This window comes from Gekko japonicus, unplaced genomic scaffold, assembly GCF_001447785.1.
Source record: "Gekko japonicus isolate JY-2015 unplaced genomic scaffold, Gekko_japonicus_V1.1 scaffold442, whole genome shotgun sequence".
Taxonomy (NCBI): Eukaryota; Metazoa; Chordata; class Lepidosauria; order Squamata; family Gekkonidae; genus Gekko; species Gekko japonicus.
This window is the reverse complement of record NW_015174288.1, coordinates 167,923-185,468: the sequence shown is the minus strand read 5'-3', so window position 1 is coordinate 185,468 and position 17,546 is coordinate 167,923. Positions and strand designations below refer to the sequence as shown.

The following is a 17,546-nucleotide window of genomic DNA, read 5'->3' as shown; positions in this document are numbered from 1 at the left end:
CTTTTTTCCCTTGGAAATGCCCAGTGGCTCTCAAGGGAGGCATACAGACATATATAACTGGAGCAGTGAGCCCATTGTGGAAGCACACTCACCACATATCTGGTACGAATACAGCTGCCTTATGAGGATAAGGCTTGAAGAAGAACTTATTCTAGCTTAGACAGCACTAACTGTCTGGCCTATATGTCAATCATAAACAGCCCTCCTTCCTTTCTCAGAGAAGAACTGTGCATAATGCTGACTGGCCAACCTGTGTGTCAGTTACAATGCCACATATCCCCTCCTTCCCTAACCAGAGCAGATTTCAACATTTAAGTTGGGAGGGGGAGTTTTTACAGAATTAAACACCAAGCAAATGTTTGCATATTCTAACCTGCTGGGTACTTGGCAAAACAACAACAGCAAAGCAGACATCATGCCGGAAGTGGGGGCAGGGGATGCCTTTGACAGATTAAAAAGGTAAAGGTTCCCTTGCTCGAAAGCCAGTCGAATCCGACTCTAGGGTTGCGGTGCTCATCTCCATTTCAAAGCCGAAGAGCCAGCGCTGTCCGAAGACGTTTCCAAGGTCATGTGGCCGGCATGATTAAACACCAAGGCGCACGGAATGCTGTCACCTTCCCACCGAAGTGGTCCCTATTTATCTACTTGCAATTTCTTGCTTTCGAACTGCTAGGTTGGCAGGAGCTGGAACTAGAGACGGGAGCTCACTCCGTCATGCGGCACCCGGGTCTCGAACTGCTGAACTACCGACCTTCCATAGCCTGCAGTTCAGCGTCTTAACCACTTGAGCCACCGCAGCTCCTTTGACAGATTAAGAGAGGGGAAATGGGAGTTTTCCCCACAGTTGAAAGGCCTGCCCCTTGATGTCTGTACCAGGGGTATGATTAATAGCAACACTAAACTAGTTCTCATGTTTAATTTGCTGCCATTAATTTGCAAAACATGTTGCTTGCATCCTGAACTTGCCCTGCTTTGAAAAAATCTTTAAAGCACAGCTTTATGCTGGAAACTGTGTCAGTAGGACTTGATGTTCAGCAGTAGGACCTGATGTTCTTCTAAATTAGGATACACCAATGAAATTGTGAAATGCATCTCCTCCTCCTTAAGAAGACTCTTCCCATTTGATGAACTTTCAGTATAAGGACTTTGTTCCTACTGATGAATTTTCCTAAGGCTTTGGAAACAAAGATTGTATTTTTCTATAAAATTATTTATATTTTTCATATGCTATATGTACTGCACTGTTTATTTAAAAATATATAAGAATATTAAAGGTATTTGCAAGTATTGTTGAGTAGTAAGGCTATCACGGTTTAATCTCATTTGGCACAGGTTTAAATGGATGGGTGCCATTTCATGGGCCAGTTTTCTCCCTGCCACCAGCAGAATGGAGGGGGAGAAGATCTCATATCCCCTCCCCAAGTCTGCTGGCCTCTGGGAGCCACCGCCAGCAGAAAGGAGGGAGGGAAGATCCATTCGCCTGGCCTCGGGGAGAGTTCTCCACACAGGACTGGCTCCTGGGAGGGCTCTATTGGACAGTCCGGGGCCATGAAATGGCTGGCAGCCATTTAAACCTGACAGCCCAATGAGTCCACCTGTCTGCTGTTAGGTTTAAATGGCTGGCAGCCATTTTAGCCCAACAGCTGCTATTCATTATTATTGATTAGACACGAATAAAAGCCGAATAGTTTTTGGCTTTTATTCGGGCTCACTATATCAGTAGCCAAATCAGATTCTCAAATCTGATTTTGTTTAGAGAATACCCGAATAATACTGATATTCAGGTATTTATTCGGCTTGGTTTATGCTGAATGCACACCTGTAGTCTGTACACACACATGAGTGAGCAGAACTAGGCGGCAGCAATCAGAATTGTGTACCTGTATCTCTCAGAAATATGACAGGGTCAACTCCCCTCCCATTCCCCCACTTCAAGAGCTGTGGTGTGACTCACTGAGGGTACGGAGCAATTTCTTGCCTAGGGGCTCCTCGGGACCACTTGGGGAAGTGCTGGTCTCCATTTCTCTGTTTGAAGCCTCAGGTTCCAGTGTGACAGCACAGCCCTCGTTTTCTGTAAGGTAACATCAATCAGGATAAGGCTGGGATCAGTTCATATCCTCAGACATCCCTCCCCCTGGCTGGCCTGCATTAGTGTGCCCTTCAAATACTCACTCTGCTGTGTGTTGCTTTCTGTGCCCTCTGCCAGCTCCTCTTGGATGTGAGGAATTCCCTCCATGTGCAAAAACACAGAGTCTGTGGGGCTCTTCAGGCCATCTGAATGGCTAACTGCAAGATGCAGATCGGGGAAGCCACAACTGTATGCGTGTCAGGGCATACACATGACATTTCAAACATAAGTGTGACCACATGGCTAAAGATCAGGGATGACAGCGCAATCATACAAGACATGACTTTGACTGTGTAACATCCACATTAGCTTAACCTTCCCGGTTTGGTCTGCTTTTGACCCAGTTTGGTGGATGCAAATCTTTTGCTAATTTACATGTTTCAAGAACAATCTCTGAGCTTGTGCAGGAATGTGCACTGTGAAACACACAGCTCTGTTGGAACACATCCCTTTGCTGTACCTACCTACAATGCTGTTTCTCATATTCAGGAGAATGGCAGGATCATCCTTGGGTGTCTGTGGAGTGCCCCTGACTGTGGGAGCCTTTGTGGAGTCTCCATCATTAAAAACCTCCAAGTCAGGGGTCTGGGGTGAGCTGTCCATGTGGCTAGCACCCAGTGCAGTCTGGTACTGCTGCCGAGTGATCTAGGCATGGGGCAGAGGAATCACTGTTCAGATGGATGATGCTTGTTTCATCTTTTTTCAGTGTCTCTAAAATCGTTCCGTCATCTACATCTAGGTCACTTCCCACCTTACTACTGGAAACCCTCCCATTTGTTTTCCCTTTCATTTTTCTTCAGAATGGTGCTGCTAAGAATCATCTCTCTCCAGATTTAGGAACCTTCCGTAGTGCCTGTCTGTTGCCTTCCACTGTGACCTCTATCCTTACACCTCACACACTCTCCAGCACTCTGATCCTCACTATATTGTTTTGTCCAAGCACCTTTCATTTTGCTTCTCACCTTTTCCTCCTCACAATTTTACTTCATTCCTTCCCTTCTTTTGCACCCATGTCTGGAATGGCCTCCTCACTAGCCATCAAACCATCTTTCCTTCATTATCTCCTGTCTCAAAATTTTGCTTCGATCACAAAGTCCAGAAGATACCTTGATAAACTGTACATCACAGAGGATGTGTACGGAGTAGTCTGGCGTGTAGATGTTGTTGTTGCTGCCACTGTGGAGCTGCGTGCTGCTGCCTCCGTAGTCATTACGCTCTCGGATAGGGGATTCAGAGCGATTCAGGCCACTGCATCGGGAAGGTGACTGGTTCACTGGAGACAAGAGAGGAAGCAGTGAGCAAAACTGTTATCCCTGGCAATGACGATGCAACAGCAAAAAGGGCCAAGGCAGTGAAAGGAGTGCTTTTTGGCACAAGGAAGTATTGCTTCGTCTCTTGGGCTTCTTATGAGAAGCTGGTCTTCCTTTAGGTTCACATTTTTGCTTATCTGCAGTGATCGCCAGCTGTGCACATTAAGAGTAGTGCCCTAGGGTGGGGGGGTAGCACCATACGGCTGTTAAGGGGGAAAGTGCTGAGCATTTGCTGAGAACAGAACCAAAGGGATGGACCATGGCAAAACAAGAAATTGGGCACTGCACCATGCAAACACCAGAGACCATGCAACAGTGCTGGAGGGAGCAGGATGTTCGCCAGAAATTCCTTTTTGTTTCAGCACCCACCCTCCTCAAAAACCATGTAATGTATGCCCCCCATGCCCCCCCCCCAGCAGATGATGCAGAGAGGATATTAGCAGTAGGGATATTTAAGGGATTATTCATGGATTCAGGTCACAGCACTAGCTCTACCTTCTGCAAGAAGACAGCAGGATGGAAGAGGCATGGTATAAATGCCTGCTCCCTCTCACTTGATATTTAATAAAGGAAAGAGGACAGGTCTACCAAATGGATTTGATGGCATGAGACTGTTTCTATTACAGTTAGGACTTCCCAGTTTTGAGTGGCAGATGTGACTGCAGTAATTGGGTTGAACTGGGCAAAGATCGACAACAAAAACAGCTGGATGTGTATTTCCCTGGACCATTCTTCTAAGAACAGCACTCTGTATGTGTCTGTCTGTCTAATGAATAAAGAAGGAATCTAGTAGCACTTGGAAGTCCACAGAAAATTAAATTACCAAAGCAAAAATATTCTAACTCAATAAATAAGGGAGGGAAAAACAGCCTGATGCTCCCTCTAAGCTGTGGAGTCTTGTGAGCAAAAATTCTACTTTGTGAGCTACTGGCATTAAAGTTGTGAGTGATTTGGTTACTGCATAAATTTGTTTGCTCTGGAGTTATCCTTCCTGAGCTAAGACAAAAATCTGTGAGCTGGAGGCTAAAAAACTGTGAGCTAGCTCACACTAACTCAGCTTAGAGGGAACACTCCTGATGACCATTTCATGGCAGATTTGCCTGTGGGACTGGGTTCTCTCAGCCTTGTGCTAGTACCTTCACCCTTCAGGTTATTAATGTATTTTTAATGTCTGTTATTTATTGGCCTCCTTTCCTTTATAATTGTGTCTGTACTCCTATGAACCTCTGGCTATCAAAAGACACTCAACTTTGTCCACTGGACAGCAAGGGCTGGAAACCCCGTTGATCAGCTAGCCATTCAGCTGCCCATAGGCTCCTCTTCTAAAAGAACAAGCAGCATGTCTCTCTGTCCAGGGGTAGCTGAAGCAAACCTCGGCAGAATTTTGGCTCCCCAGGCTCGAAGCTGCCTGATTGGTCTCTATGGCTGGAGTGGCCCCATCTACATCATCGGTTAGTAAGATATTCTGCTTTGTTCTGCTTCTCTGTTGAAGCTACTCAGATTTCAGTCTTGGATCCCCTTAAGATCTTCTGACACCTTCATGACCTGTGCTACTATTCCCAGACTTATTCAAGTTATTCCTACCCTGCTTCTCCCCTTAAGGGAACCCAAAGCAGCTTACAGGGCTATTCTCCCGTCCATAAAATCCTCACAACAGTCCCATTCACAACCAGCCCAGAGTTACCCAGTCAGCTTCCATGGCAGAGTGGGGATTTGAACCTAGGTGTCTCAGATCCTAGTCCAAAACTTGTTTGGAATGGGTCAAGAAAAGGCGGTCTTCTGGATCTAGACAATGTGTTTCTGCACATGCATACGTTCACACAGTACACTCATCTTCATATGCAGCATACCCAAGTGCAAGCTTATCTATGATGCAGTATGAAAACATGGTCCTCTATTTACAGTTCAGGATAAAGAACATTGCTTAGCACTGGCAAACAGGTACAGCTCTCAGAAGTACGATTTATGTAGAAGCATTTACTATTCAGTTGCGCATGCATGCTGAAGCACGTACTCTTCCAAACCTCTTCAATACTTTGTGTTTTGGGTGAGAGGTTCACAGATAAACACAGATTAAGGCAGAATGGGAACCTGTTCTTGGATGCTCTGTATACAGTTACCTGGGGAGCCAGCCAAAGAGTCCCCTCTGCTGAAGGCGAAGGTACGAGACATGGACACAGGTACTAGAGAGGAGGGGTAGGACCAGTAGATAAGAACCAGGGTAAGAAAAGGAGGCGCAAGAGAATGGGTTTAAAAGGAAGAGAGTGTGAACTCATAGGATCGACAATAGGAAACTGACTTCATGATGCTCCCACATAGCAAGACATAATCCACAACTGACTTATGACTAAGGAAGAGCTGCATTCCTTGCAGCTATAAAATGAATAGGTGGCATTGTAGGATTCATCAGGCAACCTGCCATATGCAATACAGAAGAGAACTCGGATAAGCCCTCATCTCTGACCTATTTGTGGGCCCAAAGAAAATGTAGAAGAGATTTCACTACACATGCCACACCATATTTCATTGCTCACATTTAAACTCATGAGAAAAGAAAAAGTGGATTTAATAAATACTTCACGAGTATTTATAGATGTGTGATGCAATTACACAAAACACCACAAGGTGGCACTAGGAATACACATGATGAAATGCAGATAGCTGAGTAGCAGGGCCGTAGCCAGTGGTGGGGCTTTGGGGGCTGAGCACCCTATTGCATACCCCAAAGCCCCAATAGGCGCACCCCCCCAAAGCCCCAACAGGTGCCCTAAAGCCCCCCACCCCACCGCCTTGTGGGGCTTCCTAAGCCGCGCTGCCTCAGGCCACCTCCAGCCCTGTAGCCGGCTCAAAGGCCTTCCTTCCTTGTGTTGGCAGGGTGGGGAGGGAGCCTGGGGCGCGCGTCGCTACTCTGCTGCAATGCCCCATTGCAGTGGAGAAAAATGCTGCAGGGGGAGGGCATCGCTCTCCTTCCCCTCCCCTCTTCTACGGTGGCCTGCAAGAGTCATCTCCCTTTGCTGTCTGCTGTATTTTAAAGGGATCATCAGCGGATTGTCAGGTGAGCAGTAGGAAGGCGAATCTGCTCTCAGCATGTTTTCTTAGAGCCTATTTTAGCCCCTTCCCCTTAAAGCAGAGCTTTTCTGGTGAGCTCTTCTGCAGCAGTGGAGTTCATCTTTGGGGATCATTGAACTGCAGGCTCTTATTCCTGAAGGACTGCAGAGGGCTGGGAGGGGAGTGGATGGCCGCGCTGCCGCAGTACCCCAAAGCTATTTCTGTAACCCTCCTTCCTTCCACTCACCCCTTGTCTGCTCTTTAAATTTGTAATTTTAATTTCATTTAATGTTTACTTTTAATTTGATGTTTACTATAAATTTCATTTCATTTCATTAGCACCCCTGCCTGGAAAAAATTCATGGCTACGGGGTTATTTGAGGAATTTATATATTTTCTAAATTTGTATACTGCTTATTGCTCAAAAAGGTTTACAATAAAACCAGACAGACAACCAAAATTCATATATCATCACATTAAATCCAAGTAAGGCAAAAGACCATCTAAATATCACACCCATAATGGACATGTTATTTGAAGAAGAGCACTGGCAGCCCATTCCGTAGGGAGGTGGCTGCCACAGAAATCTCACAAAAGATTAGTTTCTTTTTTTCAAAGTCATTCGCCACGATTAACATGTTTTATTATTGTGTTTTATGAGTTACGTGCTGAAAACAGCTTCAAATAATAAACTGGAGATAATAACTATACTGAGTATCCAATATAAAATGTGGGCACACATTCAGCCGGTGTTGTGCCAACTGCAATGGCTGGCGATTGAATACCGGATCCTGTTGAAGGTTATGATCTTGACCTTTAAAGCCCTATGCGGCCTGGGACCATCCTACCTGTGGGACTGCCTCTCCCCCTATGAGCCCCAGAGAGCTTTACGCTCTTCTGACCGGTACCTCCTGGTGATCCCCGACTCGAGGGATGTCCGCCTAGCCTCAACCAGGGCCAGGGCTTTTTCGGCCCTGGCCCCAACCTGGCAGAACAAGCTCCCACTTGAGATCAGGGCCCTGTGGGATTTGCTACAGTTCCACAGGGCCCGTAAAATGAAGCTGTTCCACCAGGCTTTTGGCTGAGGTGGCAGACTTTCAACCATTCTGGCCTCCCCTGTTCATGGCCCTTTCCTAGCGCCCTGCTGCTTTGGATACTATTTGGGCACTGGAGTTTCCTGGGGTACCTATTTCTGCCTGACATGAAGCATGGGGTTTTTTTTACTGTCTATTGTGCCATCTATTGTTTTATGGTTTTAGGGGGTTTTTTTGTTTATGGGTTTTATGAGCCCATTCATGGGACAGGGCAGGGTATAAATTAAATAAATAAATGAAAATAAATAAATCCCAAGGAAAATGTAGGCTGCGCGTTCCAAGCCTGTGAGGGGGAGAGGTGGGTCACAGTAATTACCTGACTGAAACACAAAGCCCAGTCCTTTATCCTGTGACCCATATCCAATGGATCGAGGAAGGCCCAGCCCAAACCACACCCTGTTCGCCCCCTCAACAACAAAAGGTCACTGAAAAGATACATACACAGGAAAGAAGATCCCGCCAGGCTGCTCATTTTGCGCACATCATTATCTGAAAATATAGGGGGCACATGGAAGATGAGTCCCAGTTAGAGCTTTGTTGCACCGCCCCTACCCTGTACAGGGAAGAGACACTTTCTCAAGGGAGTGAAAAGTCAGATGTGTCATACCAACTGCAGCATCTCTGGATTGGCCTCAGCCTTCTTGTCACAGGAACATTTTGACTCTGTTTTACAAAGCCTATGTTTAGAAGGTCAAGGAAGTGTCCTCCCCATAGATGTCTTTCCTCCAAACATGCAACTTTCTGGCATTATTTCCCAATCCTATGAGGAAAACCCAGGTATATTGCTACTATCTAAATGGCTATAAAGACCTTCCCTAACAAGGCAAATAATTTGTTCCATGGTTCTGAAGCCATGGGACTTCCACCCGACCACCTTCATCATTCCTTCTGGCTAGACTGATCATGTAGAATAAAACAAAAATACAGCACAGAATTAAAATCTGACACACAGTTCAGCTTTCCTCCAGCGTTATGCCAGCATTCTCATTTTTAAAGTTTTAATCCTTAGGGGTCTGAATGCATCCACAATGCCTTCTGAAAGCTCAAGTCTGCCTCTTATCATGAAAGGCTGCCCAGTAGCTAGGGTTTCTGTGTCCAGTACAGCTACTCAAATTTACCCATTACATTTATATTTTCTTTCCATGAATATTGGTGCTCATTCTAACAACTTTCTTTGCTGCCACCAAAGCATACAGTAAAACAGTCCTTTTTGTGAACATCCAGCTTTGTTTATTAAAATATTTATACCCACCTTTCCTTTTTGGCTCTAAGTAAGTAGGAATGAATTCTGCAGACCTATAACAAAGTTTGAGTCCAGTGGCAACTTTAAGACCAACAAAGTTTTATTCAAGGTATAAGATTTCATGTGCACACACATTTCTCCAGTCCACAAGAAGGGTACATCTGCCCGTCAATCTCCAATGCTGATATATTTCTTTCTTTCACTATCTTTACCCCCAGAAATTAAAGCCAAACAAATGGTAACCATATAAACTGAGCTTGTTATTCCTGTTTGGTCCTTGCATCTGTTAAACATCTTCATTATGTCGTATGCTAATTTGCTGCTCACCCTCTGCCTATATGTGTTGTTGTTGTTGTTCAGTCGTACAGTCGTCCGACTCTTTGCGACCCCATGGACCAGCTCCCGCCTATATGTATGGACTGGTAACTTACATTTATATGTATGGACTGGTAACTTCCATTTCATTGTGTCTGAAGAAGTGTGCATGCACACAAAAGCTTATACCTTGAATAAAACTTTGTTGGCCTTGAAGGTGCCACTGGATGAACTTTGTTCTGCTGCTTCAGACCAACACAGCTACCCACCCGAATCTATCTGCAAATTTATGTAAGCTATGCATTTTGGCTACTTTAATTGGAATACCGAACAGGAGGTTTTGTTACCTGATATATCCTACTCCGCGGTCTGGCCCCTGCTCTTACCTGAGCAAACAACAGCCATGATGGCTGGGATGCCATAGTAAGTAAAGGCTCCATTCTCGAAACGTAGGCCTTCTTTTCCTACTTCCACCTCCACTCTTCCCTAGAAAAAAAAGGAAAATGCAATTCAGTGACACTAACATTCCTTGTCCTCACAGGACATGGTCATTCATTAAAACCAACAAACTAAAACTCTGCAGCCTAACAGCTCTATTCTGGGCAAAGACAAGCCCTGTGCAGTCGACAGAGACTTGTAGGTGGTTCTTCACAAAGACCGACAATAAGAGATGCAAGTTAAGAATGTTCGCGATATCAGAGGGGTGGGGCTTGGGACAATGGAGGAAACAGGCTAGGGGAAGAACTGGGAAAACCCATATCCAGTGTAGTTGGAGTGGCTGAACGACAAGACTGATGAATAGAAGTGAAAATAGTATTAGGAAGAAATGCCACTCAACAGAATTAACAAGGGTACAATGAATTTTTAAATCATATTACAACCATGAACACACACACACACACACACACACACATATATATATACACATAGTAAAACGTAAAGGTTCCCTTGCTCGAAAGCCAGTCGAATCCAACTCTAGGGTTGCGGTGCTCATCTCCGTTTCAAAGCCGAAGAGTCAGCGCTGTCCGAAGACGTTTCTGTGGTCATGTGGCCAGCATGACTAGACACCAAGGCGCACGGAATGCTGTTACCTTCCCACCGAAGTGGTACCTATTTATCTACTTGCAATTTCTTGCTTTCGAACTGCTAGGTTGGCAGGAGCTGGAACTAGAGACGGGAGCTCACTCTGTCATGCGGCACCCGGGTCTCGAACTGCTGAACTACTGACCTTCCACAGCCTGCAGTTCAGCGTCTTAACCACTTGAGCCACCGCAGCTCCTATATATACATACACACACACATTACATAAAGTTGCCACTCAACAGAATTAACAAGGGTACACTGAATTTTTAAATCATATTACAACCATGAACATATATATATACACACACACACACACATATTACATAAAGTTGCCTTATACCACTGTTCTATATATGCACTGCCTACTCTACTCTGACTGGTGGCAGCAGCTTTCCAGGGCCTCAGGCAGAGAAATGTCTTTCCCAACATCTATTACCCAACATATCCTTTAAATGGAGATGAGAGCCTAAAGTAGTCCTCCACTGTACTCTCTTTCCCATACAGTAGAATTCCTGAAACAAGGAAGCTGAAGAGCTTCTGCCTGAAAAAAGGAAGCACACAAACCACGTGCTTCTACCACCAATCTGCAGTCCGTCCCATGACACCGCCAAACATCATCCATTGTTGAGAGAGAACCTGAAGCTTGAAAACTGAATACCCAGGTGAGTACTGTCGTTCTATAATACCAGAGCTAGGACTCTGATATTATAGAACATTAGGATAACCGCCCACTATGTGCTCCAGTCTCTAGAGTGCACCTTTAAAAAAAGATCTTGCCAGAGAAGTGAAGCCACAGCACAGAGGTAGGGATGCCCATACTAAGCAGCCTCCACCCTCTGGGATGAATGACTTCTACCAGAGGCCTTGACAAACCTGCAAGATGAGCACAAAGTAGTCAACAGGCCTGTTGCGCTGATAGAGGTAGTGTTCGGGTGCTCGTTTGTTCTTGTGGTCAAATTTCATTTCCTGGATGACATTGGGCTGTTTGAGGAGCCGCAGCAGGATCTTCTCTGAGAGATATGGTGGCTTGAAGGGCTCCACCTCTGCAGGAGAAAGAGGGAGGAAGGCAGCAAGTGTTTATGAGGGACTTAAAATGTTTTTACTTGTTTGACCCATCATGCTCACTGTGTGTTACGGAAGCTCAGGTCAGGAAAAGGAAAGGTCCTGTACAGGCCGCACCATGTGGTCACGTGAAGCAGCTATACAAAATGGGAACCTTTCTTTCATATCTTTCACTTATAAGGGAAGTCTTGAGGGAGGAAAGCTGAAGAAAACACGGGGGGAAAACATAACTGCTCAAGGCATGCAGACAATACTGGTCTGAGGCACACGGAGAGATGCCAGCCTCCGGGGGCCTCTGGGGATCGCCTGGAACTACAGCATCTCCAGAGTACAGAGATCAGTTCCCCTGGAGAAAATGGATGTTTTGGAAGGTTGACTCTCTGGCATTGTACCTCACTGAGGTCCCTGTCCTCCCCAGGCTCCATCCTCAAATCTCCAGGAGTTCCCCAACCTGAATCTGGCAACCCTACCCCCCCATCCCCCCCCCCCCCCCCCCCCCCCCAGTCGCCAGGGGGGGACCAAGCAACCCGAGGCACAGACTTGCCAGAGGTACCAAGAGAGGATAACACCCTTGTCACTACAGGTATTTTAGAAGGTCTGGATATCTGGGAAAGGATGGATACCTGTAGCCATGAAGCGATGTGTGGCCAGCAGAAGCTGAGGAGAAATCTTCACTCTTATCTCAGTATCTGAAAGCCGGAAAATGGAGAAGTCGTGGGGTTTCCGACCCCGATGGGGTGCCCGCTCCTTCTTCTCACTGTCAGCTAAAAGTCAGACCAACAAAGATCATACTTCTAATAAAGGCACTGTAAATCCACAACAGGCACTGTGTTCCTCCAGTCTCCTAGTCTGAAACTTCTCGGTTTCTGGTTAAGGAGATTTCAAGACTATAATTTCAAGACTGACCAAAGATTTTTAGACTAGGATGCCCTCTCCTCATAAGCTTTCGGGATTTTCTGATCATGTTCAGGCAGATGAATCTAAGCTGCGATTAGCCTAGCCAACTCACCGCCCCCATCACTATCAACCAGACCTGATTAGATGTTCATCAATATTCCTTCTTTCAAGGGCAATGAAGTTATTGTATACAGTAATTGTCGTTCATACTTGTCTGCAAGAAACACATTTGAATTTCATTTCCACAAAGGCATTTTGCACATCCTGAGATGCTACTGGAATTGGTGTTTCAAGGCTTAGCTCAAACAGTTTCAAGAGATGTTCAAGAATAGAACCTGGCAGCAAGTATCAGGATTCCCATCTCCACCCACAGCTGTTTCCCCCATGACGAAAGTTGCTTACAAAGCACTGTCACAGCCCTTGGTGGGAGCAGTAGCTCCACTCTCCGTAGATACATCATACATACAGTCTATCCTGATGACTGGCCCTCCCTCTCCTACAGAGAGCTACCCCATGAAGGCTGGGTCTGAGGCGGTGGAATTTTCCCCACTGCCAGGGCCAGCTGCACAACATTCACCATTTATCCCTTCCATTTGTTTGCTGAAGGGACACACAACTGGATGTACAACAGAAGAAACATTAACAATGGAAATGTAATAATCAATAGACTCCAAGGTATGGAAGAGGGGCTTATACCACCACTCTCAATACTTTTGGGGTTCTGACTAGACATGCCTCTCTCTAGAACCAGTCCTGGGGAAATATCAGAGTGCATCAAATACTCACTGTAGAGGTCTGTTTCATCCAGAATCTCTGATTTGATGATTTCCTCAATCACATCTTCAAGGGTGACAATCCCCATCACTTCGTAGAAGGGATCTCCTTCCCCTTCATTATTCACCCGCTGCACAATTGCCAGATGCGATTTTCCTGCAAGGAATGAAATAACAGAAATAAGAAGCTCTAGTGCACTGTCCATCCACGCACAACAAAGGCCAGAAACTGAATACTTGAGGATTTGCTGTTGGCAGCAGTGAATAGCAAGCCCCTCTTGAAATAAGTTATATAGAGCAAAGGACAGAGAAACAGTTTGACTGTGACCAAACTTCAGGTTTTCGTTACAATGTGAAGCTTGGGGGAGAGGTCCATTCCGCTTGTTGCAAATGAAGGGACTGCAGACCAACGGAGATAATGCTATGATACTCAATGCTGGTGAAAGGGAGTTCATAATGACAGGAGGGCAAGAAAGGCATGACAAGGAATCACTTATTCTGTGACAACATAAAACAACCAGCCAAGGAAGTCAAGGCACCTCAGCAATTGGTCCAATTTTCCAGTTTCTACTCACACGTATAAAGGAGTATTCTCTCACTGAAAGTACAATGCTAATTGTAAAGGGGTATGTCAGTCTGTTGTAGCAAAAATAAAGTCCAGCGGCATCGTAAAGATTAACAACATTTGTTTCAGTATAAGTTTTCATAAGTCACAACTCACTTTGGATAAGCTACAACCTTCTAAGTTAACGGAAGTCTGTGGTATAACTTTTATTAAGACTGCACTATCAGTCCCTGGTTATGAACTGAAGCATTACAGTCTCTTAATAAAATTTCCCTCTAATTTAATTTTTTTTTAAAGAACACAATCTGTTCAAATAATATGAAACAAAGAGGATTTAGGCTAGGGTTCCAATGATCAGATGGTGGGTAGAGAAGAAGAGGAGAAAATGTGCCCTAAATTCAGCTCTACTGCCTACAGAATTCTCTGCTCCATAGCATATATGGAGGGCGGGGTAAAAATACCAATAAAATAAATAAATAGCTCCATGGGAGAATACTGGCAAATGCTGTTTTCCAAATATACTGCTTCAGGCAGAGCCCTCTATATCAGAAATTCTTCACTAAGAGATAGCAGTACTGAGAGAAAAACAAGCCAAACATGACTCAGCAAGATGATTCTGCATCAACAAAGTCAAGTTATGCAATATAACGCTCAGCACTAGCAAGATCTCAGTTTGAGAATCATATGCCATTTTGAATCCTACTTCACTAGACATGTTTTGTATCCACCACAGAAATACTGACCTCCCCCTTATCACAGTTCTAAGGGAAGCAGTATCCTTGCTATTTGCCTCTTTGATTTTTTAAGCACTGCATTTAGATATTTATATCTTGCTTCTTTCCCCAGTAGGAGTCCAAAGTGGCTCGCATCATGCCATCCTCCTCCATTTTATCCTCACAATAACTCAGTGCAGTAGCTTAAGCTGACAGGGTGACAAGCCCAAGATCAAATGATCTTCTGTGACTGAGTGAGGATTTGAACCTGCGTCTCTCAGATCCTAGTCTGATATGCTATCCACTACATCACACTGGTGTGTTGCCCTTCATCTTCCTTTGTAATTGTAATTTCAGTTGTTGGAGCCTTAGCACCCAATCTCACAAGGTTTGCAATAAAACTGTGAAAGCTGGTGACCATGAACAACATCAAGGGCCCTTACTGGTCTCCATATTACCTTCACAAAGTTGACAAATATCAGGGGAGCCTTAGTGCACACTTGGAGATTAAAAAAGCTAAATTCAAAACTAAACATTTAGTTCCTCCCAGGCAGGAGGGACAGGCAGCTGCCCCAGGTTGCCTATGTTTGGAACAACCAGCAGAGGCATTCAGGAATGGACACAATCAGCAAAACTGACAGATATCATGAACATATATGAAGCACCCTTATATTGAATCAGACCACTGGTTTATCAAAATCAGCACTGACCAGCAGTGACTCTCCAGGATCTCAGGAAGTGGTCTTTCATATCACCTACTACCAGTGCTCCCTCTAAGCTGTGGAGTCTTGTGAGCAAAAATTCTACTTTGTGAGCTGCTGGCATTAAAGTTGTGAGTGGGCGATTTGGCTGCTGCATCAATCAATTTGCTCTGGAGCCATCCTTCCTGAGCTCAGACACAAATGTGTGCGCTGGAGGCTAAAAAACTGTGAGCTAGCTCACACTAACTCGGCTTAGAGGGAACACTGCCTACTACCTGATGCTTCCAACTAGGAAAGGAGTCCCACTGGGACCTTCTCCTTCTCTGGCTCACTTGGCTCATTCTTCTCATTTAAGTGGAAAATATTTAAATATTATCTACAATCTTTTCATCAACATAGCAGAAGCCAAAGCTCTCCATCCCCTCTCCCCCAACCACCATCTCAACTAAAAGCACACTAATGTTCCCATTTGTTTGTTAAGTGTCTGGATGCCACAGAAGGTAAAAATAATGTGGGTAAAATGTTAATTGTTTTTGTGGGTGTCGCTGCCTCCAGAATGAGTTCCTAAATGACCACAGCTTCAAGGAAATATCCTATGACTTTGTGGTAAACAGATGTGCCAGCTAAAATTCCAACATACAATCACTGATTGCACTAAAGCATTGCTTCTCCATTTCATGTCCCATTTCACATTCACAAGCCCCAAACTTGCATATATAGAGCAGGAGAGGATCAAATGTTCAGCGCCATTCTTGAAAATGAATGACAATGGTGCAGGGAGAAACTGGGATTCATTTAGTTGCAGCCAGTACACCTTAAACTCAGCAAAGAATGGACAGGTGGCTGTTTTCAGCAGGTACCACATTGTGAATACATGGAATACCCATAATACACCGCAATCTGACACAGGCTAGCCTGATCTTGTCAGATCTTAGAAGCAATGCAGGATTGGCCCTGGTTAGTATTTGGATTGGAGACCAACTGGGAAATCCAGGGTCAAAATGCAGAGGAAGACAATGACAAAGCATCTCTGAATGTCTCCTGCCTTGAAAACCTTGTGATGGGGACACCACAAGTTCACTGTGACTTGGCAACACTTTCCACCAGCACCCATAACACTGCCACATTCTACTAGCATGGATTATAATGGAACCATCTCCTCTTGTAACAGAGTAAAGAAAACCACTCCATGTGAACACATGAGGTCCCTTGCCCTGAGTCAGACCACTGGTCTATATCAAGGTAAGCATGTCTACTCTGACTGGCAGTGGCTCCTCAGAGGCTCAGGTGTCTCACCTTCACATCACTCCTTGACTCTTTTACATGAAAATGCAGGGATGGAACCTGGCATCCTCAGCGTGCAAAGCAGATGCTCTACCACTGAGCCACAGGCAATGTCAGGCAGCTCACAGTTCTTATGTAAGGAGTGGATGGGAAATGTGTGGGAGCAGTTAATGTAAAGTGTGCATACTAGGTAGAACAAAGGCAGGGGCAAGATATGCCTTTATGGAGATGCATTTTCCCCCAAGCAGCTTTAGGAGAACATCCTTTATACCCATGTGGATAGATTCAGCTAGAAGCAAATCTTAGTGTAATTCCAGTCAATTGCAAGAGGCATGCAGAACCAGACTGCACACATGCATACGCACATGCACACCTGAGCACACAAACACAAATACCCAGGTTAGGCAGCAGGTAGAGGACAGGGCAAGGCAGGAGGGAGCATTGTGGAGTCCCAGGGTACCTCGCAAGCAGGGCACGTGGGGAGCAGAGAGGAATGTGATGCTTGAGGGAGGTGAGCGGCTGGGGCCCCAGGCCCTCACCCTTCTTGAACTCCTCAAGTAGAGCATCCAGTCGTGTGTCATGGAAAACGCAGTGTAGCGGCCGGCGGTAGAAACGGGTGACGGTCTGCAGAGGGGTGCAGTCATCAGGATCTACGAAGGCCAAGTCCTTGACGAATAGCAAGTCGACAATGTTGTCGCGCCGCTCGCCTTCGTAGACTGGAATGCGTGTGTAGCCGGAGCGAAGGATCTCAGAGATGGTGGCAAAGTCCAGCACGGCATCCGAGCGCAACATGAAGCAGTCAGTCAGGGGCGTCAGGATGTCCTCAACCGCTTTGGTACGCAGCTCCAGCGCGCCTTGCACCATGGCCAGCTCCCCACTCACCAGGTCCCCATGTGGGTCAGCCGTACGCAGCGTCTCCATCAGCCGCTCCCGCGTGGAGAAGGTGCTCAGCTCCTGCCGCAAGGCCCAGTCCAGCAGGCGGCTGAGCGGATAGCAGAGCGGGAAGGTGGCAGCCATGAGCAAGCGGGTGAGGCAAAGCGTGCGCGCAGCGATGGCCAGCCCGTGGCGGGAGCACACCGAGTAGGGCAACACCTCCCCGCCCAGGAAGACCAGGCCGGTGCAGAGCAGCACGGGCACCCAGGGCACGCCTCGGCCGGCCTCCACCAGGGGGCTGGGGTCGGCGTGCAGCGCGGCGCACAGCCAGCCGGCCAGCGCGGCGTTGGCGCCGGCCTGGCCCAGCAGCAACGTGCACAAGAGGTAGGTGCCGCTCCCGCCGCGGCCGCGCGCCGCCTCCACCTTGCGCGCCTGCTCCCGCTCCGCCGCCGAGCCT

At 46.2% G+C, this 17,546-nt stretch overlaps 1 protein-coding gene across 1 annotated transcript in view; it reads right to left on the bottom strand.

Moving 5' to 3' along the window:
* CNNM1 (cyclin and CBS domain divalent metal cation transport mediator 1) overlaps positions 1–17,546 on the bottom strand; it is a 20,386-nt gene that overhangs the window by 2,078 nt on the left and 762 nt on the right. The window contains exons 2-11 of the mRNA XM_015423994.1: positions 16,756–17,544; positions 12,967–13,110; positions 11,907–12,047; positions 11,095–11,264; positions 9,525–9,624; positions 8,022–8,069; positions 3,235–3,401; positions 2,593–2,773; positions 2,173–2,286; positions 1,955–2,071 (exon numbers count right to left, since the gene is read on the bottom strand). Of these exons, the coding sequence (XP_015279480.1) occupies positions 1,955–2,071; positions 2,173–2,286; positions 2,593–2,773; positions 3,235–3,401; positions 8,022–8,069; positions 9,525–9,624; positions 11,095–11,264; positions 11,907–12,047; positions 12,967–13,110; positions 16,756–17,544 (1,971 nt within the window). The remainder of the gene's footprint in view (positions 1–1,954; positions 2,072–2,172; positions 2,287–2,592; positions 2,774–3,234; positions 3,402–8,021; positions 8,070–9,524; positions 9,625–11,094; positions 11,265–11,906; positions 12,048–12,966; positions 13,111–16,755; positions 17,545–17,546) is intronic.